At 34.4% G+C, this 26609-nt stretch overlaps 3 protein-coding genes across 11 annotated transcripts; all 3 read left to right on the top strand.

Moving 5' to 3' along the window:
* Nucleotides 1–1734: 1734 nt before the first annotated feature.
* On the top strand, nt 1735–7682 carry LOC105770337 (serine/threonine-protein kinase MPS1). 2 transcript variants are annotated; one of them, XM_012591496.2, is made up of 6 exons: nt 1735–2128; nt 2462–2839; nt 3084–4048; nt 4651–4851; nt 6019–6180; nt 6877–7682. In XM_012591496.2, exons 1-6 carry the CDS (start codon nt 1975–1977, stop codon nt 7444–7446), a joined length of 2430 nt encoding a protein of 809 aa, XP_012446950.2. In that variant the 5' UTR covers nt 1735–1974; the 3' UTR covers nt 7447–7682. The 2 variants fall into 2 exon arrangements, with proteins under 2 accessions (XP_012446950.2, XP_012446949.2); XM_012591495.2 differs by having other exon boundaries at nt 3015–4048.
* A 397-nt stretch (nt 7683–8079) lies between these two features.
* Nucleotides 8080–13091, top strand: LOC105770129 (biotin--protein ligase 2). Of its 3 annotated transcripts, XM_012591190.1 has the most exons (9): nt 8106–8629; nt 8724–8785; nt 8862–9010; nt 9174–9294; nt 9706–9861; nt 10419–10464; nt 11224–11290; nt 11867–11943; nt 12809–13091. In XM_012591190.1, exons 1-9 carry the CDS (start codon nt 8268–8270, stop codon nt 12849–12851), a joined length of 1083 nt encoding a protein of 360 aa, XP_012446644.1. In that variant the 5' UTR covers nt 8106–8267; the 3' UTR covers nt 12852–13091. The 3 variants fall into 3 exon arrangements, 2 of the variants coding, with proteins under 2 accessions (XP_052486292.1, XP_012446644.1); XR_008195791.1 differs by lacking the exons at nt 11867–11943; nt 12809–13091 and having other exon boundaries at nt 8096–8629; nt 10365–10464; nt 11224–11264; XM_052630332.1 differs by lacking the exons at nt 9706–9861; nt 10419–10464; nt 11224–11290; nt 11867–11943; nt 12809–13091 and adding an exon at nt 9476–9698 and having other exon boundaries at nt 8080–8629.
* Nucleotides 13092–16004: 2913 nt separating this feature from the next.
* Nucleotides 16005–22751, top strand: LOC105770136 (oxysterol-binding protein-related protein 1C). Of its 6 annotated transcripts, none has more exons than XM_012591201.2 (10): nt 16009–16853; nt 16951–17307; nt 17386–17479; nt 17806–18248; nt 18513–18668; nt 19577–19744; nt 19843–19983; nt 20099–20329; nt 20736–20849; nt 22393–22751. In XM_012591201.2, the coding sequence occupies exons 1-10, from the start codon at nt 16362–16364 to the stop codon at nt 22546–22548; spliced, it is 2352 nt and encodes a 783-aa protein (XP_012446655.1). In that variant the 5' UTR covers nt 16009–16361; the 3' UTR covers nt 22549–22751. The 6 variants fall into 6 exon arrangements, with proteins under 6 accessions (XP_052487813.1, XP_052487812.1, XP_052487811.1 ...); XM_012591200.2 differs by having other exon boundaries at nt 17803–18248; XM_052631853.1 differs by having other exon boundaries at nt 16005–16853; nt 16951–17479; nt 17803–18248; nt 22305–22534.
* Nucleotides 22752–26609: the final 3858 nt, after the last annotated feature.

Raw genomic sequence — 26609 nt, 5'->3', positions numbered from 1 at the left:
TTAGAGAAACAATTTTTTAAAAGAAATTCCATTATCAATATATATGGTTATTAATATAGTAATTATAAATGAAAATTTAATTTCACAAGTGGATTAGAGGTGTGACAAGTGTTCCGTTTATTTTGTTTTATTTTATTTTTAGTATAACATGTCACTCCCTTTTTCTTGTGTGGAGGCTAAATATTTCATAATATATGCGTGTTAGATAATTTTTCATGTGATATTAATTTAAAATATATAATAAATTTTATATTAATATTTGTTATACTATAATTATTTATACTATTATTTAACCCTTGATTGAGTCAATGTTACAAATCAATCGAGGATCAACTCAATTAGAGAAATTACGAAAAATAATTTGTATTTAAAATAAGTTGTATTATTCGAGAGTACTTTAGATTTTTATTTTAAAAAATATAAATATAAATATAGAGGATTTAAACTCGTCTCAATTGCGTTAATAAAATTTTAAATTTACCATTGAATCAAAACTTGATATTGATAATTATTATACATTTTATTAGCCTCATCAATTGTATATCTAGACTTACTATTATTTAAATTCCTAATTGAGTTAGTGTCATGAGTCAACCAAACACCAACTCGTTTTGAAAAATTATGAAAATTATTTAACATAAGTTATATTATTTGAGGGTATTTTAGTATTTTTATTTAAAAAAACAACAATTTTTTTAGCATTTTACTTCATCCCAATATGCAAATCACCTAATTTTTTAAGAACTTGTATACCCTGATCTTCTGCGAGGTAACTTGAGAAATTCTGGTACACATATTACGTTAATGTCAATGCTGAACATGTAGGATAGAGAATCATACGGTGGTAGACTTTCAGTTGTCCCTTTAGCAGGTTGGGAAGTTAATTTTCGAGATTATTCTCTTTTGTAATTACTTCAAGTTAAGAAAATAATGCAACTTCAACACCATTGGGCCCACCCTCTTGGATTTCTTCATCACTTATTTCCCTACATTTTGCCCGGTCATCGATATTAGCCTTAAATTCTGAATCATGTATCCGGTTGGATGTCCCATTAATAGTGTAGGGAGTTTGGACAATATCATTCATTGTAGACAACCTTACATTAAAATCAAAATTATTTACAAAATGCCTTCACGTAGAATTTGATGAAATATCCATATAAGGGTTTGGAGCACAATACATCAGCATATGGAAAGTTGAACTTGAATGCACTTACAAAATGCCTTGATGAGATTTCTGCATATGGGTTACCAATTAACCCAAAGGTTTGTTAAAGTTGCAATCTAAGGGTGAGTTTGGATGGGCGGTGCATTTACCTGCGGTTAGTGTAAAAATAGCAGTGGCGGTGAGATTAGACACTGTAGCGATACTGTAGCGTGAGACAAAAAGAAAACTAAATGCACCGCACCGCACCCAATCGCCCATCCAAACCCACCCTAAGACCCCAACTGATAAGCACCTTCCCATTAATAGTCATGTAAAAGAAAAGAAAAAAAATACAACAAATTAATTTTAACGGTGTTATATAGATACTTTGTGTTATTCATTTAATAAATGTGTTGGATTAGCTTTGTGAACCTAAAGCCCAAGCGATCGGGTAGGCCATGAGATATCTTTATTTGGGCTGCTTCTCAGGACATAAATTATTAAAGAGAAGCCGACTCAAACTTAAAAGAATCCAATGGCCCATCCACTGTAATATTTAATAAATTAAAAAAAAGGACAAATGAGAGCGGCAAAAAGGCAGGCATTCAAACTTCCAAAACTTTTTCACTCCTCCATCTCACTATGCCTCTCTCAGCGCGTTTCCCTTCCTCATGGACGAAGAAGATAGTAGACCACCATAACCCCCTAACCTTACCCATTTGACTCTTCGATCCGCCATTTCTGTCCTAAAAAAGCTTTATAATTTTGTTCCTTCTTTCAACTTGAACTGCCCCTCCATAGACTGGAAATGCCGTTGAGATCCGCCCATGGACAGGGAGGCTAAGCTTCCGCTCCCACCACCTGCCAATCTGGTCCGCCCGATCCCTAATCAGGACACCTCGTCTTCCACTTCATCATCTTCCTCCCCTCCTGGCTTCATCCGTGATGTCCAAGCCGCCTTCAAGCGCCACCGCTCTCTCGGTACACCTCTCTTCTCACTTCAAAACCAGATCCCTAGTTTTTTTTGCTTGGTTAATATTTTAATTGCTATTAGGGTTTTTGTGTTTACTTGTTCTTTTGGATAGCTTTTTTTTAGTTGATTTCTTTTAGCTGTTTAGGGCTTAGGTGCTACTTTAGTCCAGTTAAGGGAAGTAGAAATTTAGGCTGCTTATTTGGTTTTAGGTATACTCATGTTGATTCTATGGTTGATGTCAATTAAGTAAGTCATGATTTCCTGGATGGATCTTGGTCGCTAAGAAGAGACGTGAGTGGTTCAAATGTAAATTTATGTTGGAATTTTTGAGGGGTTTCCAGGTACAATTCAGACGAATGGTATAATGCCAAGACGAATGGTGGTTCCCCAGCGCGCAGCTTCTAGAAATATGGGTGCCAATAATGATACTAACAAGTCTCAGGATTGTGGTTCGTTGAGTCATGGTCAGTTAGTCAAGAACAAAATTAATGCTGGGGAGTCTCAAGAAGATGCATTCATTACTCCACCTTCCATCACGGGAACTACCACCAAAACCTTTGATGAAAATTTCAACCCATTTGATGTGGATCAAGATCAAGACAAGGAGGTTGATGCTAAAAAAGAGAATAATCCGATCCCTTTGCAGGATGTACAATCTCAAAATGCTGATGGTCAGAGAAAGGTTCAGTTTTTAACTGGACACAATGCCGTTTCCCAAGGTAATATGTTTTACAATGCTCTTTAAATTGCTAATTTATGTTTTTCTGGGCTCTTCTTTTCCGCAATACTTTGTGACACTGTGACTTAAATGGTTGAAATATAACCGATTACCTGTAGCTCCTGAATTTGTCACTATGCCCTACGATGTATTTTCTCTTCCCTTTAAATCTGCAGGGGCCGATGATGGAATGGCCACTGGATTGGAGAATTTATCATCTCATATGGGTTCACTTGCCTTGACAGAAATGGAATGGAACACGGTCAATCAAGTAGAAACATCGACAGTTGTCAATAATGAGTCAAAGCACAGCCACTATCAGAACCTAGAATCTGAAATTGTTCTGAAGTCTGATGGTGGGATCTCTTCTTTGGCGAAAAGAACTACTATTGTACAAGATCAGATACATCATTTAAGAAACTTTTTAGGGCAACCCGTCACTCAATCTTCAGTTGTGGGGTCATCATGTGCTACCACAACATCTATCCATTCTAGTTCAGTTCCAATGCTTAACCTGACAACTTATTGCTCACGTACCCAAGAAGAAGGAGGTTCTCATGTGGCAAAAGAACCCCCCGGAGATTCTGATGTGAATCGTCAGTTGCTAAATCAAGGAGATATGTTGCAGCAAGGATTTTCTTCAAAGAAGGAAATGAGTAGAATGCTAGTTGATCAGGCAGCTCAGGCTTCTACCTCTGGTAATAATGCCCAACTGGAGGTTAATGAATTTGATTTGTCCAAAAGGCAAGAAGGAAGCTTGGTCACCCAAAATGAACTTTCAAAAGATTCTTTTCCTCAGAATGATAAGTCAATCAAAGGGCAAGAAATTGCAGGTTGTGTCACTAATATACAATCTCAGCCTCCATTGTCGAAAGACTTGAATTCAGATCTAAAGTTAGAGCCTTCTAAAGCAGAGAAGCAAGGGAAGGTTACAAGTAGTAAAGGAGCACCAGCACCTCGAAAACGAAGTTATGACCCTGACTTGTTTTTCAAAGTGAATGGAAAGCTGTATCAAAGGCTTGGGAAGATAGGCAGTGGAGGAAGCAGCGAGGTCCACAAAGTCATTTCATCAGATTGTACAATATACGCGCTCAAGAAAATCAAGCTCAAAGGTCGTGACTATGCTAGTGCATATGGGTTTTGTCAGGAAATTGAATATTTAAACAGGTTGAAGGGAAAGAACAACATTATCAACTTAATAGACTACGAGGTACCTCCTTCCTACTGTAGTTATGTGTTAAATTTTGATATACTAATTTTTTCCCCTTACCAACAGCACAAATTGGTAAGATATAATCTAATTAAGTTGCTATTAAGTAGACACTCATATTGGTCAATGATTTCACGCTAAACTAATATGTTTGGAGTAGTGACTATTGATATTTTTGGACAAATTGAGCCTTTGATTTGCAGACTAACTTCATATGCTATGGAGCTTATCTGTCTTATTTCTGCAGTTAGACTATTTGGAACATTTTCTCGTCATTGTAGTTGTTTGCTTGTTATGTTCTCAGAAAGGTGGGGGCCTCGGAGGGGATTTGCCTCCACTGAGATAACTTTTGTAGCTCATCTCAATTTCTGAGCTTTCACTATGATGCAAAGATATGCACATGCAATGTCAGGATCAAGCGCTCCATTTAAAAATTCTTTATAGCACCCATGCACATAAAAGTAGATCTTGTTTGGCAAGAACGTTTATCATTTGTGTTTTTTTGTTTTTTTGGGGGGGGGGGGTGTTAATGATAAATGACTTAAACTTTTATGTTATATTCCGTCAGCTTTCTTGTTGATAGTTGTCTTTCTTGATATTAGGTGACAGATAAGAATCTGCTCCGAGAAGTGATGAATGGCTGCATGTCAAATAAAGATGGCAGAGTCAAGGATGATGGCTATCTGTATATGGTACTTGAATATGGAGAAATTGATTTGGCTCACATGCTATCCCAGAAATGGAAGGAAATGGATAGTTCCAATCAGACTATAGATGAGAACTGGCTACGATTTTACTGGCAGGTTTTAAAGCTTTCCTTTCTTTGAATCTGTGTTGATTTTTCCTAATAATATTGATAACTTTTCTTTTTTCAAATTATATGCATTAATTCTACTAGAATTTTAAAGCTGATTTGAATCTGGATAGTTGTAATCATACATGCTGGGCTTCTCTAATGGCAATCCACCTAAATAAACATTTCTTTGTTGTGGCTAACAATTTAGCATCTTTTTGGAGCAAACTCTGGTTTTCTCCTTTTCTTTGAGCTTGCTTATTTGTATTCAGCTTTCCTTCAATTTCTTTAGCTATTTCTTCACCTTTTTGTGTTTTGGGGCATAAGTATTTTCTCTTTTTTCTACTAACATATACAAAGACACATTCCATAAGATGATGTTTCTCTTTCACTTTGGTGTCTCGTACAGTCCAGAAAGCCAAAGTTGGATCTAATGAGGATTCCGGAAACAACTTTTTTGCTTTGATAAAAATTGAGATTTTGCAGGCTAAAGTTTAGGATCTCTAAATTAAAATTTCTAAAAAGAGTTGCAATGAGAAGTTGATAGGTGAAATCAACAGTGTTTAAACATGCAAAGATATATTTAGTTGTTTCAAATAATTTCAGCATGATAGTACAAGTTTCAGTGCTAACTGTGATGATATTTTCATGCACTCAGTAGTTTTTGGCATCATAACCAAGTGCATCAAAAGGAAAACTAGTAAATTCAGTAAGGCAAGAAATGGAGGAAAATGGAAATTACATGTAGGACAAGTGGGCAAAATTTTGCGGAGGCCACTGCATATCAGGGTCTAGAAAAGGTAAATGAGCCCCTGACATTGCAGGGATAGGAGAGCATTAGATTTAGGTACCTTACCCTTGCTTTCAGTTGCAGCTGTTTTGGCAGCTTGTATTGGTGACCTGCAGGTCATAATGGAAACCTACCATTGAACCAAGGGCACTTTAAGAAAAAAAATATAAAACTTCTTTCCCAATTAATGTTTCAGTATTTCAGAAAAAAAATGAAAGCAGAGTAATCACACTTTAGAGTTTAGATATTTATGCTCTTGTCAGCAAGTTCCTCAATGTTTCTACCTTTTTAAATTTGTGTGCCATTTATGAGTCTTTAGCGTCATCTTATATTATTAATTATGCAAAAAGGCTGAATATTTACTTTAGTTTGTTGAGCAATTTGTAGCAAATACTTCAAGCTGTCAACACTATACATGAGGAACGAATTGTGCACTCCGACTTAAAGCCAGCTAATTTTCTTCTTGTAAAAGGCTCTCTAAAACTTATTGATTTTGGTATTGCCAAAGCCATAATGAGTGATACAACCAATATTCAAAGGGATTCACAGGTATTCATTACTCATTGTTCTCTTCAACTTTAGATTTACGGTATTATTCTCTTTTATCAATCAAAACTTTGTTTTGCATTTGTTTTTCAAAATTATTACTTTTATCAATTAGAACTTTGATAGTTTTAGGGTTAAATATTCAATTGGCACTTGTACTATTTACTTATTGTCAATTTGGTACTTAGAGATAAAAATTCACAATTAGATGCATGAACTTTCATTTTGGCGATGACCTAATATCGTTGGTTAACTGAGTAATGTGGTAAGAAACCCAAAAATGATAATTATTTGGGACAAAGGGAAAAAGAATAGGAAGAGAGAAGGATAAAGGAGGGAAAGTGAGGGGAAGGGGAGGTGCCACCAATGCCGATTGCCCAGCCATAAGATTCAAATTGAATTTTAATTCTATAGATAGCAATCTCACAGAAGTTATATAGTACATGGGCCAGATGAGTATTTAATCTATTATCTCATGCAAGACAACGATAGTTAATGCACTTCTACTTACATTTATTTTCACATATGTTCTGGTATTCATATATGCTGTGCAGCATCATGTCTTAACTTCTCTCAATTTATCTGAAGTGGTTGACGACTTGGTCAAAGAAATTGCTTCATGATTTAGTTCTATCGTGTTAATGCTTTAAACCAATATATCTCGAACGCATGTAAACCTTTTGTAAACTACCATCGCAGGTGGGAACCCTGAGTTACATGTCTCCTGAAGCATTCATGTGCAATGAGAGTGATGCAAATGGAAACACCATAAAGTGTGGCCGACCTTCCGATATTTGGTCCCTTGGGTGCATACTTTATCAAATGGTTTATGGGAGGACGCCTTTTGCTGATTACAAGACTTTCTGGTCTAAGTTTAAAGTTATAACTGATCCAAACCATGAGATTTCATATGAACCAGTTTCTAACCCGTGGCTTCTTGATATCATGAAGAAATGTCTTGTATGGGACCGTAATAAGAGGTGGCGGATCCCTGAGCTACTTCAACACCCTTTTCTTGTTCCCCCAGTCCCTCCCCAACCATCTTTGGCTCAAGACCAAAGCTGTCAACTGCTTGAACTTATAGCCAAAGCATGTTCCAACAATCAAGATGCTTCGATGTTATGCTCTCGGCTCACTCAGCTACTTAAAGACCCGATGTCACAGGTAACATCTGAATCACTAACATCGCGAGAACAACAATGCAAGTTGCTATCTCAAATGTCAAAGCTCTGTTTTCAGCTCCAGGAACATCTAAGCCAATCAGGGTAAGAGTGTGAAATACTTGCCACAGCATTTTTGTTTGAGTGTTGCAACTGTGGGATGCCAAAATTGAGCTCATTTTTGGTCCCTTTGTAATAATATGTAAAAATTAACATTTGTTGTGTCCGAGATGAAACATTAACCTTCAGTGATTTCGTGAATGTATCTGCTCATGAGTCGTCCTGTTTTATAATTAAAAATATAATTAATAATAACACATTTTTTATAGTATTTTAAAGATATAATCTACGGAAAGCTCACAGTACATAAAATATTATAGAAGTTGTGATAATTTGAGCGATTGGGTAATGCTTGTAATTAGGATAAATTTTTATAATAATTTAAAAATATTTTAATTGGATAATGTTTTTTACTAGTGATATATACTTGGGTAATGTTTTAAGTAATTATACAAAATATAGTAAATGTTATAATTTGTTTAATTAAATAAATTTTTTAATTACAATTTACAATAATAATTTGGTTTATTTAAATAATATTTTACATAATTGGATACATGAAAATTATGATCATTAACTCGTCAGCTGTAAGTCTAAACCCACCAAACACCTGACCTTGCGGACCCAATGCATTGCCGCCCTCTCCGAGTCTCGTTTAAAACTAGAGTCACGGTCACAGTCAGAGTCACACATCCAGGACTCAGAATCTACGGTCTGAATGGTGTCTGTGATGCCGACTCCTCGATTATTGCCGTAAGAATAACTTCCTTTCATCGTTTTCTCCGTTCTAACCGTCAAAGTAAAGGGCAGGCACTCAAATGCCCACCCATCTCCATCTCCAACCCCAACGTCACCAAAAGCTGATTCTGCATGTTAGTACAAAGCAGCCGCTTCCGCCTCCTTTTCCCTCCCATTCAAAAACGTATTCCCTCAAGCCTTTCTTTCTCCGTCGCCTCCTCAGCCATGGATAGTGCCTCGCCTTCTATGCTGTTTTTATGTGGAAAATCATCAACGGAATCGGAAATCGCCAAATCCTTGAAAATCAACGACACTCTTAATCTCCCGAACGGCGGCAAAGTTTCTGCTCTTTTACAATCGGAGATTAATACTTTCCGATTTGGTGAAGATGCTTTTAATGTCGATTTGTTTTTGAACTCACTCACAACTAAACGATTCGGTCGGTTCCTTATTTGGTCCCCGCTGTTGCCTTCTACGCATGACATCGTTTCTCAGTAAGCAAATGATGAACTGGCAAAAAAATAAACGAATTTAGTTGAACTATTTTATTCATTGAATGTTAATGTTTGATTTTTAGCTTTCGAACAGTAATTTTTGTGAGCTTCCAGTTGGTACAGTTTGTGTAGCTGACACTCAGTTTAAAGGGAGAGGTAAATAATATTTATGAAATGTTAAAAAATTGAAATTCGGTTAATGTGATTCTGTAAATGTTTCGACACTTTGCAGGTCGGTCCAAGAATGCGTGGGAGTCTCCAAGGGGATGCCTTATGTTTTCATTTACTTTACAAATGGAAGATGGAAAAACTGTGCCTCTGGTACAATATGTTGTGTCTCTTGCTGTGACGGAGGCTATAAAGGATGTTTGTGATCGAAATGTAAGCCTGCCTTCTTTTTCTTTTCCGCCTATATGGCCATTTTGTTTATATTGGTGGTACTTCGGCAATTCAGATCATGCTCCATTACTACATTGGAAATTATTCTTCGGTGTAATCCTGAAGTTAAGATTTTTATAGACTTATTCTTCGTAAATTGTTTCAGGGCTTCCCCTTTATTGATGTTAGGATCAAGTGGCCGAATGATCTGTACTTGAATGGCCTTAAAGTTGGAGGCATTCTCTGCACATCAACATATAAATCAAAGAAGTTCAATGTTAGTTCTGGTAAAAAGACTCGCTCCTTTTGGGTGACAATAAAAAAATTCAATCTTACAATGTATATTTCTGTCTGTTTGTTCAAATCCCTAGATTCAGTAGCAGAGCCATTAGCTAAATATAAGCTTATGGGATGTGACCCTGTAAATTTCTTGAAAGTTAATTTCTGATATTTGGAATTTCCTTGTAGTTTCAAAGATGTATTTATATTGGCCCCGGTATTTCTGCTATGCCCTTTCACCTATGAAGGCATTTCAGTTAGCGTCCTTCTCCAACATGCAAAGTTCTTGCTTCATTAGGGGGTTTACTACTGATCTATTAAATCCTAACCTACAATCAAGAATAGGATATTGCTTGTGTTTTTTATTTGTACAATTTATGTGCATCATGAAGCTTACAAATTAATGGATGTCTTTGCAGGTATAGGTTTTAATGTTGGTAATGAGAAACCAACAACATGTTTGAATACAGTACTAAAAGAGCTTTCTACTACTCCTAATGAATTTAGAAGAGAAGATATCACGGCTGCCTTCTTTAATAAATTTGAGATGTTGTATGATATTTTTATAAATCAAGGTGAGTCAATCTTTTGGTCTTCTCTACAGTATCCTGGTATGTGAAAGTACTATTTACTCTCTTGAATTGGTTGTTCATATAAATTTACAATTTTCGTGCCATGCTAAAACTATTTTTCTATAAATTTCTGACAAACTGAAAGGCTTGTTACAGTTAATTCTAAATTAATTATAGGCTTTGAAATTTGTGTGGATTACCTTTGGTGAATAAAAGCAGTTGCATCTTCCTGACTGTTCCCTCCATTCCATATTCATTATTGTTTCCCTTCTCCACACCCCCTACGTCTCCCTCTGATAGTGTAGGTTCCAAAAATTTTCTATCTTCCCTTAGCTATAGTGTGTCCACTGTTTTTGTTTTCTCCATTTTGTTTTCTAAGAGGAATCCTATAAATATATAGAGTGTTCATTGTCTAAATTATGAAACAAATGGTTTTAGGAGTCTTCTTTTCGAAATAACAAAACAATGTGCTATAATTATTGATTTATATTAATTGTATTTAATAGCTTTCAATACAAGACCAAGTCAAAGTTCACTTTTGGTGGGGCTATAACATGCAGGATTTCAAACTCTGGAGGAGCTTTACTATAGAACATGGCTTCACAGGTGAAGTTCTTACTATTTTAACCTTTCAATATATGCACTTGATCTGTTATGAAACTTTGTGGATTTAATAATTCAAGAGAAGGAATTATTTTAGTTACTTAATATATGATTGAAGTGTGATCTAGGGATGATTGTGGCTCTGGTTGTAGCATGTCTGCGCCAAGTTGGCTTTCATGATTTAAGTTAGGCTGTTGCACTTATCAACCTCAATCTTTTCTTGTTGCTCCAAACAATTGCCCCCTGGCTGCATTAATATGAAGTCAAATAAAATTTTTGCCTTTCCACATCGATGGCGTCAAAGTCAAGGAAGGTTGGCGAATGAGATGATGTTCTTATTTGAATCCCACTGTCTTAAAATGTATATAGTGGAGAAACCTTTTAGAAAGTGGTTTTCATGGATGGCTATATCCAGAGAAAAGAATTGTGGTCTGCTTATCTTCCAGGGCTATTATGGCTTTTAGTAGTCTCAATAATTTAATTGAACTTGAACTGCCTATTCAACATGTGTGCTGATTTGTGTATCTCCATACTGATCTTTTCTATATAACTTTTATGTTAATAAACTTCTATGCATCTGTGCACTGGCATCATTTTGCTTCTCTTCTTAATTGATGCAACCCAATTGAGCTTGTGCATCTCCTATGTATTCTGAACCTTATGGATCATGTTGAAACTTTTCTATCATCTATGGCACGCCTATATATGTTGTAAAGCTTTGTTATTATATATGTGTGATTTTATTTTGAATTGGCTGTGCAGTGGGCAGAGAGTTATTGTACAGGAAAAGAATGAGGATAGAGTTGTTGAAAACGTGGTCACAATCCAGGTATGGTATACTCAAAAAGGTTACTGCTTAATTGGTTTCATGTCTACTTGTGGATATAAGCATGTGAAAAAAATGGCCTTCTAAATATTAAAAATCATCGAAGTTCGTCGGTGAAATATCTCTTTTTCTATAATAGGAACTTTAATTTCTGTTTCCATGACTAACTATTTGTGTTCTTGGAGTAAATAATTTCAATTAGTAAATTTATTCCCATCCCATTCTTCACGTTGTAATTTATATTTGCTAGTCTAGACTTTGACTGTCACTTGGTGAAATTTCATTTGCATATCATTTTTTGTAAAAGTAAAGGGTGCCATGAAAGAACATCTTCATTTTAGAGATCATGCTCAAACATATGGTTTGGTTATCTAGAGCTGCTGTGGATCTCTGACGTGAAAAGGGTATAGCCAATGATCTTGTCATAAAGATAGGGAGCTTGTTTTGTGAACCTCTATTGTGTTCTGTAGCAATTTCTGTTCCTTATAAATGAACATGATTTCATTTCATTGATGCTAACTTAAACTAGAGTGTTTTACAAGCTACGTTTATAAATTACTGATCACCTCTCTTTGGCAGGGTTTGACGTCCTCAGGTTATTTGTTAGCTATTGGTGACGACAATCAAATGTGTGAGCTTCATCCCGATGGAAACAGGTATCTATTTCTATCTATTTCTACTATTGTCCTTGCTAAAGTTGCCCTATGACGCCTTGGAAAATTTTCCACCAGATAGAAAGATAACATTAACACATTGCAGAATTCAGCTCTATTTTATGGGTAGTCTCTGATTTAACCTCTTCCAGGAACTTACAAAAGAAATCAAACAGATTAACTATACAGAAAATAAGCGGCAAAGCATGGATCCTTGAAGCTTTAATGGCTTCCTCTAAAACTGGATTCTTTGAGAACACCAGAGGATACCAAGTAATCGACACTGCTATGTGCTATTTTCATTCCTCATTAATCTAAACAGAGAAACCACTTCCTAAAAAAAATTTCTGCTCCTTGCATGTGTGGAACCTAAAATGCTATTAAAATTAAATGGTGCTGAAAGTCACAGAAATAACTTGGGCAAAATTTCTGACAATCCAAAATGATATATATGGCTCAAATGTAGTTATATGATAGGGTCCCTGAATTCTGGCCTACCCTGTAAAATGGGTCCTATAGTGACTGGAAAAGCAGAGGACAGACTCTGGCTCTGCCTTGCAATTTGGAAAATGGGTCAATAGTGAAAGCAAAAACAGATGATAAGTTCTCTCTCCACTGTTAAAGTGCATGTAGCCTCTCCACCATCCAACACATTCTAGCTTCAAAGGTTTTAGTGTTAAAATAAGCAATAATACGGCAAACTAAAAATTTAGGGCTTCCCTTTTGATTGTTCTAAAATATCCATGGATATGAAATCAACCGTCCGATTGCATTGGCAGTAATAGTTTCTATGTACTTTCACATGTCAATTTCAAGCCATTTAAGATTTCCTTGTTTCATTATAACATTGACATCCATTTGGCCACAGTTTTGATTTCTTCAAAGGACTGGTCCGAAGAAAACTTGAATGAAGATCATCCATTTCCATGGCATCTTTGACGGGAGGCAAACTGTCATAACATGTATGCTACTCATATGCTCTCTATTTATTTACTTGTGTCATGTATTAGTTTCACGTTTGTATGTTGTTTTTATTTTATTTTATTTTTATCATAAACGGGTTTGCAGTAGGTTATCTTTATATAATTTTTTGTTATATAGATTTTGACAGTTTCATATATTTATATTTATATTTATGGTGTTTTGTGTTATGTTGTTATTTTTCCCTTTCATGTCCAACATTGCCATCCCTCACTACCCTTTTTCTCCTTCTCAGCCTGGGCGTTGTTTCTTAGGTCCTACAAGAAAACTTTTTAGTCATTCTGACTCGATATTAGTGGGCGTTTTGTTTTTATTTAATTTTATTGGTACTATTTCTTTTTGGTGAAATTTATGAATTCTTGTTTGTCAAAAAACAAATCTTGTTCGAACCTATACGAACTGGTATAAAAACCCATACGAAATTATAATAAAATATTTTTAACATGAGAGACAAATAGCGATCATAACAATTACATCTCTCTGCAGCTTTTGTCAGGTTGATAAGACTGGGTTTCCAGTTTTTGTAAATGAAAAAAAAAAGGTGATAAATTAGTTAATCTTGAATACAATTTAATTTGACTCGTTCGAAAAATTATGGGAAAAAAAATGAAGTAATCATTTAAAGTAAATATCAACAAATTTTGGATTGTCGTGCGGTTTTAGAAGTTGTTTACTGTGCAGCACAGTCAACATCGTATAGTGATTTGTCATACTTGCCTACCTGCCTGCTGTTCTAAAACTTCCACACTCACAAACCAAACCAGTTGCTTTACAACAACAAAAAAAGAAAGTGGACAATAATTATAGATGATGGTGACAAATGTGAATGATTTTGTGGTTTTGTGGTTTAATGATACTTTCCCTAATCGAATATTCTATTTCTTGGACAATGAACTGAATCCAGTTCTAACATCCATGCTTTCTTCCAATTGTGCTTGATGGTTTTGTCGGGAAGGCCACAGATTCAATGCACTGCCAACGGATACTTCAACTTTGTAGTTGACGCTTCCCTTTTAAGATTTTTACCACACTAGAACCTCTGCCCTTGTCTTCCATCATAATTCTAGTTCTAATTAATTAATGCTACTTCTTCCACCATAAAATAATTTATTCTTTCATTATATATATAAATTAAGAAAATACTTTTTGGTTAATTACTTCTTTCTTTTGGGAACAAATGGTTAATTTTTTCCAAAGATGTTTATTAATATAAGTAAAGCAAATAACTAAAAACAATATACTATTAAATTTAAGGTTTTAAATTAAAAATAATGAAACATACAAAACTAAAATAATAAATTGATTTAAATTGTGAGTAAAATAGTATCTAAATAGGTTAATACATCATATTAAAGGGTAAGTATTGGATATACTGACAGTATATTTTTTTTAATTTCACAAGCAATCTAAAAAAATGGGTAAACTACATTCATGGTCACTTTTGTTTACCTTAGGTTACGTTTTAGTCACTTATGTTTGAAATGTTGCGTTTTAGTCACTTATGTTTGAAATGTTGTAACATTTTAGTCACTGAGCCATTAATTGTCGTTAATGGTGTAACGGTAAGCTGACGTGGCACGTTAAATCATCATTTCAAACAAAATTTTAGGTTAAATTATACAATTGATCCCTATATTTTTTCGTTTTAAGTAATTTAAATTTTTTTCTTTTATGTTTTTTAAACTTTCCTCTCTTTTTTCCATTCTCTTTTGTTTCTCCCACTGTTTTCATACCTTTCCCATTTCTTTTAACATATTAGGAAGTCGAATTGACAATGAAAAAAGAAGTAGCAAGTCGACTGTCATCATTTACCTATAACCAAAACCCTATAACCAAAACCCATAAACCCATACCATGCTTCTTTCTTCACTACCAATTCGACTTCTTAGTACGTTAAAATAAATAAAGAAGATAGAAAAACAGAGGGAGAAGCAGAAGAGAATGAAAAAAAAAAGAAAAAAAAAGAAAGAAAGTTAAAAGAACATAAAAGAATTAAATTGCCCAAAACGAAAAATTATGGGGACCAATTGTATAATTTAACCTAAAGTTTTTGTTTGAAATGATGATTTAACATGCCACGTCAGCTTACTATTACACCATTAACGTCGACCAACGGCTCAGTGACTAAAATGTTATAACACGATAACGTAAGTGACTAAAACGTAACATTTCAAACATAAGTGACTGAAATGTAACCTAAGGTAAACAAAAGTGACCATGGGTGTAGTTTACCCCTAAAAAATTGGTATATTTTTTAAAAAATTGGCATATTTTTTTGAAAAATATTTTACCATACTCTTATAGACTTATCAACCCTCTTATCCTACTTGTGGAGTTTAAAAACTTAACCGATAGTATACTAGATATTATTCCAATATTAAATGCACTTCAGTTATTTATCATGATATTATCATTTTTCTTGAGTTGGTATCAAGCCAACTTGTGACATTAACTCAATCAACGACAGAATCAAAACGATATGGATGAAAAATTTTGTGAAATAATATTGAAGTATTATGAAAATATTAAAATAAAGCTTTTGGTTAGAATAGTAAAGGAAATGTTTTATAAATGCTCACAATATGGATTTAAATCTCAATATATATATTTTTTCTGAATTTATTAAAAATATAAAAGATAAAATACCATCATAATAATATAAATTATTTTACACATATAAGGATATTTTTTGTAAATTTCTTAATCGAATCGATGACTATATCAACTTAGTCACACAAATATAAATACACATTGATTAGAACTAAAATTAAACTTAATACAAAGTATAATGAATTTAAATATAAATAAATTCTGTACATATCATTAAGAGTAACACTAAGTGAGACTAAATAAAGAATGCATGAGAATCGACTAATTATATTAATACAAAGTGGTGTTTAGTTGGACGAAATTAAATACAATTGGAAAAATTCATGCATCTCTTAACTAATTTCTGATATTATTATGTCTTAATTAAATATCATCTTTGTTGAACCGAACCGCTCAGGGGATTAAAAATTTCCCTCTCTCGCTCGGGTTACCCGCCCGAAGTTCCCGCCAACGGCCACCCCTTTCCTCAAACGGCCGTCCTTTTTTAGTACTATTTTTTTGTAACCGTCTGCCCAAATTCTACTGACATTTATGTGTATATATATAAACAAAATTCAACTATTGGATCTCCTTTTTCTCTATCTCGTAAATGACAATCCAAGAAATTTAAAGAACAAAAAAAAAAAAAAATGAAGAGTGGAGAGCCATGAAAACTGTAACTGTAACCACCGTGCTCTCCATCGCCACGTCAGCTTTTACCTATCCCGGTGTCTTCCGATTATTCTATTTTTTAATAAAGAACAATTAATATTACGCATTCTTTTTTGCTGTTTGGAACCACCGTACCTGGCCATTCTCCGATCAAAACATTTCCTACGGCGTTCGTCTTTATGAGTAATCCTTCTGTGAGAAACCTTTCTCCTTCCTCTTCCGCTCCTATATCCCGATCCAAGTCGACCCTACCCTTGGACCAAATTCAGTGCCCGTGCAATCCAAGCCACCAGGTTCTCTATCATCGTAGCAGAAGCGTGAATTATTATAATCGGATGAAACAGAAGAACGGGGTGTCGTCGGGACGAGAGGTGACGGCGGCTCTAGTGGATGTGAAGCTAAACAACATTGTAGGGAACGGGATATCCGGAGTGCTTTTCAAATGGGTGAATTACGGGAAAGGTTGGAAACCGAGGTGGTTCGTTTTGCAAGACGGAGTGTTATCATATTATAAACTCCATGGACCTGATAAGATCGTCGTCAGCCAAGAAACGGAAAAAGGATGCAAAGTTATCGGCGAAGAGTCTCTTCGTATTATAACCAGTTGTCGCAAACCCATTTGTCATCAATCCCTCACCCGTCGCAAACCCTTCGGTGAAGTCCACCTAAAGGTCAAAAAGAAGAAAAATGATTAAAATAAGCAAAAGAAAAACAAATTTGAATTTCATTTCTTTCTTTCTTTTTATTTGAATCTTGAAATTTTCTCAGGTTTCCTCGATTAGGGAAAGCAAATCAGATGACAAGAGGTTCTCGATTTACACCGGAACGAAAATGCTTCATTTACGAGCCGAGACGCGGGACGATAAGGTCGCGTGGATTGAAGCGCTTCAGGCGGTTAAGGATATGTTCCCTAGGATACCTAATAGCGAGCTCATGGTTCAGGTGAACAATGCGTCGGTTTCCACGGAGAAGTTGAGGCAACAGCTGATGCAGGAAGGGGTAAGCGAATTGGCTATCCAAGATAGCGAGCAGATTATGAGGACGGAATTCTTAACAATGCAGAAGCAGATGCTGTTGCTTAGACAGAAACAGTATCTCCTCATCGAAACCTTGCGTCAGTTAGAGGTATATGAAACAAAGGTTTTTACTTCTTTTTTGCAATCTTCTGCTAAGAAATTGCTAGTTTGTACTCTTATTTTGCAGGCAGAAAAAGTTGATCTGGAAAATACAGTGGTCAACGAGAGCCAAAACAAGTCGAATCAAGGGGCTTACGCCATGGTAAAGCATGACAGAAGTGGTAAGATTATTAGGCAGTAAAACTATTTTATTTCAATTGTCGCTTCTATAAACTAATTTGTCGACAACTTTAACGCTTGTTAAGCAGAGGTTTATCAGTCATCTTGAATCAATTTTTGTGTATGTTTATCAGCCATCTTTTTTATTGTTAATTATGTGTTCCATTTAATAATATTATCAGGTGTTTATAGTGTTGATTGCTAGGTTATACAAATTGCTTTCTGTCTTCTTTGGTTTAATTTTCATTCAAGTCATTGTCACTACTTTCTGTTCATAGCATTGTTAATTATGGTTTTTTTCCCCTTTGTCCAAATTCTTACTCAGAAGGAAATACAACCGACTCAGATGATGACCCTGAAAGAGTTGATGCTGCAGAAGAAGAAACTGATGATGATGATCATAATTTCTTTGATACTCGTGAATTTTTATCATCGAGTTCTTTCAAAGACAATGGATCTGATGTCCGGGCATCATCTTTCTCTTCAGATGATGGTCTTAATACTCTTGGTTCTGAAGATGACACTGATCCTCAAATAAAATCAGTTGGAAATAGCTTTCCTTACATTAAACGGCGAAAAAAATTGCCTGACCCTGTTGAAAAGGAGAAGGGTATAAGTCTTTGGTCAATGATTAAGGATAATATTGGGAAAGACCTTACAAAAGTTTGTCTTCCTGTTTACTTCAATGAGCCTCTCTCTTCTCTTCAAAAGTGTTTTGAGGATTTGGAATATTCATATCTACTTGACCGTGCTAATGAATGGGGGAAAAGGGTGAGTCTTAGAGGTCTGTACTCAGGAAATAGAACATTCATTGCAATACAAAGTTATCCTGCTCTAATATTCCTCTATCGCCATATCACTTCCTTAATTTAGTTACACATATCTTTCTTTATCTGATTTCCCAGCCTCTTTTCTCTGTTACACATATCTTTCCTTTATATGCTTATACCAGTTCCCTCTCTTCAGGAACTCTGAGAATCTGAATCTTTGGCAAGATTCCTCTCACACATAATCTTTCCCACTAAAAACTTGCAGGGGAATAGCCTCATGAGGATTCTTAATGTGGCTGCATTTGCTGTGTCTGGATATTCTTCAACAGAAGGAAGAATCTGCAAACCTTTTAATCCATTATTAGGGGAAACATATGAGGCTGACTTTCCAGATAAAGGCTTACACTTCTTCTCAGAGAAGGTTTGTCTTGGTCTATCCTTGTCTACTTTTTCATTTTACTCCATCTACGGGAAATTGTCTTGCAAACTTTACTGCCTGTTTCACCACGTCAACCAAGATTCAAGTAATGGACTTCCCTTTTTTAATGTGTAAATCTCAGTCAAGGAATATTGCTGAAATTAACTTTGCATGTTCTCTGCTACATCAGTTCACATGCTTATTTCAACGATCTGAAATTAACTCAATTTTTGTTGTATCCCTGAAGTCAAAATGCTGTACTGCAAGAGCTTTACAAATTTAGTACGTTATTGATGCTTTGGTGTGTAGAAAGGCAGAGTGAGAATTTCCTTCTTTTTTCCTTACCACTTTTTGTTTCTTCATCTGCTGCTGCTGCTTTTTTTTTTTTTACTTTGGTCTAAATGCTCATAGAAAAACTTGTTATAGGTTCAACCTTAACAAAGCAAATAAATAGGGCATTAAGTAACAAGGTAGCAAGTTAATCAATCATTAGTCATCACCTAAAATGATATTGACTGAGTGCCTAACTATAACTGAAGCTAGTGGCTTTGATAGACTGGTGAAATCAACCTTGCCATTGTTGGATTACTGGGGGAAGGGAAGGAGTGCGTGCTGAAGCCACTGAACCTCAATAGAGGATGTTAAACATCATATTATGCATTTAGATCTTAAGGAGTGGCAATGTTAGTGGCTCTCCTTTTGTTGAGGCATTAATACCTCCTGCTCTGTCTAGGGTACTGGAAAATGAGCTACAAAGTGCTTATTTTGTGTATATACTTCCATGGTAATATTTTTTACATCTGTGTGTATATATATACTTCCATAGTAATCTTTTTTTTTTTCATATTTGTTTGTTTATATCTTAACGCAATTTATGAATTTGCTGACAATTATTCCATATTTGGTGTCAGGTCAGTCATCATCCTACGATTGTAGCATGTCATTGTGAGGGTACAGGGTGGAAATTTTGGGGTGATAGTAATTTAAAGAGCAAATTTTGGGGTCGCTCAATTATGCTTGAACCTGTTGGTGTTTTGACCTTGGAGTTTGAAGATGGAGAAGTGTTCCAATGGAGTAAGGTATAACCTCAAAAGTTAACAAACAAATAATTAGGTTTGTGGTGTATGTACCGAGACATATTCGTTGTCTCCAATCGACATTGTACTTTCTTTTGCAGGTTACCACATCAATATACAATCTCATACTGGGAAAGTTGTACTGCGATCACTATGGTACCATGCAAATAAAAGGGAATCGTGAATATTCATGTAAGTTGAAATTCAAGGAGCAATCTATTGTAGACAGAAATCCTCACCAGGTGATCTTTCATTTTCCTCAATGTAACTTCTTGTTGAATTATATCAACTACATTTTTTAGAATTATAATATCTTTTATTATCCTCATTTTTATAAAAAAAAATATTTACATTCAGGTACATGGTGTAGTTCAAGATAAGAATGGAAAGACAGCAGCTACGTTATTTGGAAAATGGAATGAGAGCATGCAATATGTGAATGGAGAATGTTCTATCAAGGGAAAAGGGCAAGAGTCTTTATCGGAAGCCGATCTACTTTGGAAGAAGAGCAAGCCTCCTAAATTTCCCACCAGATATAACTTAACACGTTTTGCCATCACATTGAATGAACTCACTCCTGATCTAAAGGTATAGTTTTGATTGGATTTATAAATTTGGTACCAATCTAATGCCTTAAGGGGGTGGTGTGAAAATTCCATTGTGGTTTATGTCAGTTCATTTCACACAGGAAGATATTTGGTGACCTTTACATCTATATAATTTGGTTGCCATTTCATTTTTGAGTCATCCCTACAATAATTGCACTATTACAACTAGTACTTGGTACTATATCTCGCTTGGGTGCTACTAAGACATAAACTCTGATAATTTAATTTTTGGTAATAAATTCTTTTGTGTAATATCGGAACTAATGTTTCCATTTGAAACTATAAGAAAAAAATGGAACAATTTGAAACCATTGCACTATGTCTACATAGCTTATTAACTACATCGCAGTAATTGGATACTTTTTTAATCTCCTTCCTGTATGCAGGAAAAGCTACCCCCTACTGATTCAAGGCTGAGACCTGATCAGAGGTTTCTGGAAAATGGGGAGTATGAAATGGCAAATTCAGAGAAGCTACGGTTGGAACAGCGGCAACGTCAGGTAAGCTTACCATTTCATTTTATCGGTACTTTCTGTTAGGACCCGATTAAGCAACAAGTAAAAAAAATAGCGGAATAAATTGAGAAATTAAACGTACAAATTTAACGTGGAAAAACCCCTCCAAAGAGGAGAAAAAATCACAAGCAAAGGTAATTTTACTATAATGGTAAAAGAATGAAGAGTACAAAATATGGAGATAAAAAACTAAACTCTGAAAATACAAAAGATGGAGATAAAAACTAAACTCTGAAAATCCGAAAACAAAGAACCCTCAAAATATAAATACAGAGTTCTCTAAATGTGTTATGAGTTCTAATCTCTAATGAGTGTATTTTCTAAGGTTGTAAAAGAAACTATTTGTAGGCTAAATTAGTAAATCAAATAAACTATGCTAATAAATGCTAAATATTTTATACTAATAAATACTAAATCTTCTAAAAAAATATATATTTTGTTTAACTTGACTTGCAAGTAATCTCTTAGAATTTGGGATACACAACTTTAACATTGTAAATTCTAACCATCCGCAGCACAAATTGGCAGGGCATGGATTTAGATCACCGTGAAATTCTTTCTTTGAGTTTTTAGGGAACTATGAAGCGAAAAGACGAACTAAAGTTGCTTTTTTGCTCATTCCAAGTTTTAGACTCCCAATACAGAGTAAAAGCTTAATGACATAAAGACACCAAAGCTTTCTAGAACTGACTAGAAAATGCCAATGAGGTAGTAAATGTAAAAATCTTAAATAAATGCATATGGAGGTATAGCAGTAGCAAGACCTGATATGAATGTTTAATGTTTTGGATTTACTCAATTTGTTCTGAACGGTTGGACTCAAGGCAACCGTTTGGAGAGAATATGAGCTGAGCCAAACATGTACCATACACATTAAGAAGCCAGACATTTTCTTTAAAGTTTTCATAATGCACCTAGCAACTGGCCCAACCCAACTGCTGACTTGGACGCCAATGGGGATTGCCCATCATCTTTGTTTCTTTGTCCAATCTTAGTTTTGCAGATGCATAGGCAGTGATTTTATCCTAGACCCTACATGAAAACGGTTTAGTAATCATTTGTTGTGGGTAAACTAAGAAAACTACCATGTTGTGATCATGACTGAGTAGGATGAGCAATCTAGAGATCAACCTAACCACGTCATGAGTGTTTCTTTTTTGTTAATCTTAGAAATGGACTTGTAGGCGTCTTTGCTCTAAATATCCTTTCCAATGTTGGAATTCAGAGAACAGCAGTTTCTGGATTTGTAAGTGAATGAAACAGTGCTCGATAGCTAATACCAAAAACGCTATTACAACTACTGTTTTTTTTTTTTTTGGTTTGTTTACAACCCTCACTGCGATACTTGTTATGAGTTGAGTCATATTGCAGGTATATTATAGTTTGGTCACTAGGGAAAAAAAAAACCCTTACTGAAATGTTTAACGAAATCCTGTTCAGTTTTCTGGATTTGCATGAAAGGAATTAGCAAATAGGTTAATGGTTGCATGTGGTCTCATTTGTACATATGATTGGATGGGGGAATCAGGCTCGGAAGATGCAAGAGAGAGGTTGGAAGCCAAGGTGGTTCGCAAGGGAGAAAAACAACGATACATACCGTTATGTGGGTGGATATTGGGAGGCTAGGCAGCAGGGAAAGTGGGATTCATGTCCAGATATTTTTGGCCAAATCCTTTCTGATTAGGCTCCTCTCGACTGACTGACTGACTGCAAGTTGTCTCATCATTAACTTGTTGATTCTTTTATTCTTTTTCTCGATATTTTCACGAGACAGGGCGGGCACAGGCACACTTCCACTGGGCCAAAGCTGCCCCATCACAACTACAATTACACTGTAAGTAGGAGATTGCGTGGTCTTATATAAAGATAATAGTTTTAAGAATATTATTTTCTGTTGTTACAAAGAAAACATTGAAACCATAATCCAGTTATTGGGGTGAGTCAACAACAGAAAAGAAAAATAGGGTTTAAACAGATTGTATTGATTCAGAATACAAGGAAATTTTCGCAAACTAATCCAAGTTTTTAAAGTGAAGTGAACACACAGATACATTGAGTATTTATAGTAAACATTGAAGCACCGTACGTTATAAAACCCTAAACCATCTACCATATCCAGGAGCAAATTTGGTCGGCCTGGGCCTACCCTCAAAAAAAGAAAAGCCTCGTTTGTTGGTTAAGTGATAATTTGAGATTCTACCATCCAAATCCAGATCAATCTGGGCGTTTCTGTTACCATAAGGTAGTAAAAGATACAGGGTGACGCAATAAGGATTTGTGTGCCGATTTCTTGCAGAAGAAAAGATCTGCTTTATTTTCCTCTGCAGTTATTTTATTTTTGGTTTTTTTTTAAAGCATTAACTTCATTACATCGAATTATAGCGAACTTTCCATTAATTTGTGGCATCTATAACTGCTAATAAAATATTCTCATTTTAAAAATAAAAAAAAATTGCTAATATCGCATAATATTTTCTTATCAATTTGGTTGTTAATTAATTTATAAATAGTATAGAAATAAATGAAAAATAGGAAATGATGATGGAGTGGAAACATGATCTCTAACCGTCCAATCAAACTTCATGAGCCAAGCCAAGGGCCCACTTCTTTTCTCTTCTCCAGAAATAAATTAAAAATAAAACAAATGCCGGCATATCAGAGATTTTCTGTTTTTAAAAATAATAGAACCTTATAATTGGTGACCTTTCTGGATACAAAACAAACCCTTCTTCCTCAACTCACCTTTTTGTTGCCTTATCTATAGCATATTCATATACTTCTGAAAACTCAAGAAAATAATTATCAAATTAGCTGTCACCTTTAAACATATTATTTGGTTTTATAATTAATTTGATCCAGCAGTTTGGGCGGTTAGGCAAGGAATAATGCGGATTTTTAAATTCAACAGACATCTACTTCTACCTCTCACGTGTAATTTCTAAATCTGGAATTCCAACTTCCCTTTCCTTTTTCCAATTTTGAGTTCTAACTTATTTGTAAAGTAAATTACATTTGGGATCATTTTTGCTCTTTTCTCTTTCCACTCAAACTACTCTACCATTTAAAGTCTTGATCTTATATGTGTTTTGCTACAAAATTCTATGATTTCAGTAATTAATCATATTCCATCTTTTTCTTTCTAAATTGTACTTGAAATCAATGAAAATTATAGATTCAAATCATTTATAGAAATATCATTTAAGCACTTTTTCTTTAAAACAAATTCTTTCAAACTCTTTATATAAAACTATCGTTTTACCGATTAAGTCTTAATTCGGTTAGTATGAATATTATTAAAAATTATTATCTAAAATTTGACTCCTTTTATGTGTGCCAAATATGAAATATCTCCTGTTTCTTTTCTCTTTTCTTAGTGAAAGATGGTCAAACATTTCATGATCTAAAGTAAGTCGTTTTAAGAAGAGTAGCTCCAAAAACAGAAAATATTTACTCAAACAAACCTTTCCTTAATTTCATTTATTTTTCCGATTACAAGACATTCACCATGTAACTAAAATTACACTTTTATGCTAACTAGCGCTTAAAAAGTTTTTCCTTCACACACACAAAAAAAGGGATTAATTCTGAAGTGTAATATTTTCATAATAATAATGCTTAAAAAGTGTATAGTTACGTATCTAAATTAATAATAGATAGGAATATTAAATAATTTTATAAAATAAAAATAGTAAAAGATGATGAAAAATTACAAAGCGTTATCAGATTTAACGAATATAGACTTGTTTTATAGGTATCTAATCTTTATTGTTTTATTATCAACATAATTATTTAGGGTTATTCGTTTATAATAGTGTTTTTTTAATTATGTTGCTTTGGCTTTCAACAATTTGTTGCTGTAATCAACTTACTATAATTCTTATGCATTCTTTATCATGGGATGTTTGACTATTTTTAACATTTAAAACTCAATAATAATAACAAAGCAGCCAATAAGTTTGGTTCGCATGAAAATTGGTAACATCAAACCCATCATTATATAAAATTATTATTATTATTGGATTTTGGACGAGAAGAAATTTTATTGCATCATTTTTCAACGTTTTAATGATTGAAAACTTTAATCTCTTCCAAATTTAATGTTTATAACTATCTAATTAAAATTTAAGACACGATATCTATATATGTAATTGGCTCTGGGTTCTAGATTAGACACAATCTTTTCCAATAGTTGGATCATACTTCGTTTCATTCCAACTTGCATGTCGGATGTGTCAACGCCATTATCAAGTGAGGTTTCAAACCTGCGGGGATGAGGGAGTCCCGCATGCTCTTTTGTTTCTAACCTCAATCAACTAATAATTTTCGTACGCGTATTTTTTCAAAAATATTTCCAAGAATAACCCTTTGCTATGTGGGTCTTGCACATTAACCATTATCTCTTGACATCAACCATCACGATTCATTTGGAGTAGTTAACAGCGAGTTCAATTACCACCCTATCAACTTGCTTTGAGATCATCAATAGAGAAATAACACGTGACATTTTGATATCACAACTAAGGATACATAAGCCCTCAGTAAAGAGATCTGTATCTATATCTATCTCTCACTCTCTTAAACTGGTAACCTCTACTCTCCGACCACCTTATACAACAGCTTTCCATTTTACCCTAAACCACCATCATGTACGCTTGGTATGATCCCAGTATTCATAATATTTTTTGGTGTGTTTCAAAGGCTATGTGAGTCGACCCTATATCGCTTTCATTTGCATTGTCTTGTCAGAAACATGAAATATTTCCTGACCTCTCGCATTCCTTGTCTAAAACAACAGCAACTACACATTAATACAAGATAAAAAGAAAAATGTTCAAATGGGAAGGGATTTTATTCACTTAAGAAAATCATCACATGGATGGTGGACCACCCAAGAGCTTGTCTTAACCACTCGAATCTTATTTTTATTTATTTATTTCTTATTTATTGTGATCTAAAATCTCTGCCTAATTATATCTGATCGATTTTTATGTTTCTAAGTGCCTAAATGGACCCTTTTTATTCTTTTTTGTATTTGTTGATATTAGCGTTTAAGTATTGCTGAGGTCTTCTTCATGTTGCATGCACAACTGACACCCCAGCTATGGCCGTGTTGCAATTGCTTGTCCTTTTCCTTCCATTTTTCTTTCTTTTTTCTTTTTTTAAAAAAAAAAATTCAACTTCCCCTTCAATTAATCATGATATTTGGTCTCAGAGATTGGTATATGTATATATATATATATATATAGTTTGAATTATAAGATTTGTCTTAAGATTAAAGAAGACATAAGTTAAATTTGGAAGCATGATATGTAAGTTAAAATAAAGGATAAAAGCTGGGTAAAAATGAAGAGTATTTCAAATTAACTAACATGCAAATATTGTACAAATATGGGTATTTCAAACTTTATAAAAATATAATAGCTTAAAAATGTAGCAGGAACACATCTTATTGATTTATTTTATTTCATAGCTAATATTCTGTTTGATAAGTTGGATATTCGAGGACGCGTTATGCCAACATTGTAGAATCCAAAGCTTGGCTAGTTTAATCATGCTCTACGTATAATTTTATATATCTTGGATGTCAACCATGAATAAGATTCTATTGCCACTCATTTCACTTTCCTTTCCCTATTTAATTAAGTCTTAACTTTTGTTGTCAATGTAGGAGGATGCGGGTTCGAGTGCGGTGAAACGCATTCTCCTTCTATTTATAAGTTGGAGAGAGCTTATAAGTAATTTTAG

The sequence above is a fragment of the Gossypium raimondii genome, chromosome 5, assembly GCF_025698545.1.
Source record: "Gossypium raimondii isolate GPD5lz chromosome 5, ASM2569854v1, whole genome shotgun sequence".
Classification (NCBI taxonomy): Eukaryota; Viridiplantae; Streptophyta; class Magnoliopsida; order Malvales; family Malvaceae; genus Gossypium; species Gossypium raimondii.
The sequence above is the reverse complement of the archived record's forward strand: the minus strand, read 5'-3'. Positions and strand labels throughout refer to the sequence as shown.

Excerpts from the sequence above, each read along its gene's own strand:
- LOC105770337 (XM_012591495.2), top strand. The coding sequence starts at position 1,975 with ATGGACAGGGAGGCTAAGCTTCCGCTCCCACCACCTGCCAATCTGGTC. Across the intron at positions 2,840-3,014 it reads ACACAATGCCGTTTCCCAAG|GGGCCGATGATGGAATGGCC; the intron begins GTAATATGTTTT and ends TTAAATCTGCAG. Across the intron at positions 6,181-6,876 it reads ATATTCAAAGGGATTCACAG|GTGGGAACCCTGAGTTACAT; the intron begins GTATTCATTACT and ends CTACCATCGCAG.
- LOC105770129 (XM_012591190.1), top strand. The coding sequence starts at position 8,268 with ATGTTAGTACAAAGCAGCCGCTTCCGCCTCCTTTTCCCTCCCATTCAA. Across the intron at positions 8,786-8,861 it reads CACTCAGTTTAAAGGGAGAG|GTCGGTCCAAGAATGCGTGG; the intron begins GTAAATAATATT and ends GACACTTTGCAG. Across the intron at positions 11,944-12,808 it reads CTTCATCCCGATGGAAACAG|TTTTGATTTCTTCAAAGGAC; the intron begins GTATCTATTTCT and ends ATTTGGCCACAG.
- LOC105770136 (XM_052631850.1), top strand. The coding sequence starts at position 16,362 with ATGAGTAATCCTTCTGTGAGAAACCTTTCTCCTTCCTCTTCCGCTCCT. Across the intron at positions 18,669-19,576 it reads TACACTTCTTCTCAGAGAAG|GTCAGTCATCATCCTACGAT; the intron begins GTTTGTCTTGGT and ends ATTTGGTGTCAG. Across the intron at positions 19,745-19,842 it reads AAGTGTTCCAATGGAGTAAG|GTTACCACATCAATATACAA; the intron begins GTATAACCTCAA and ends TTTCTTTTGCAG.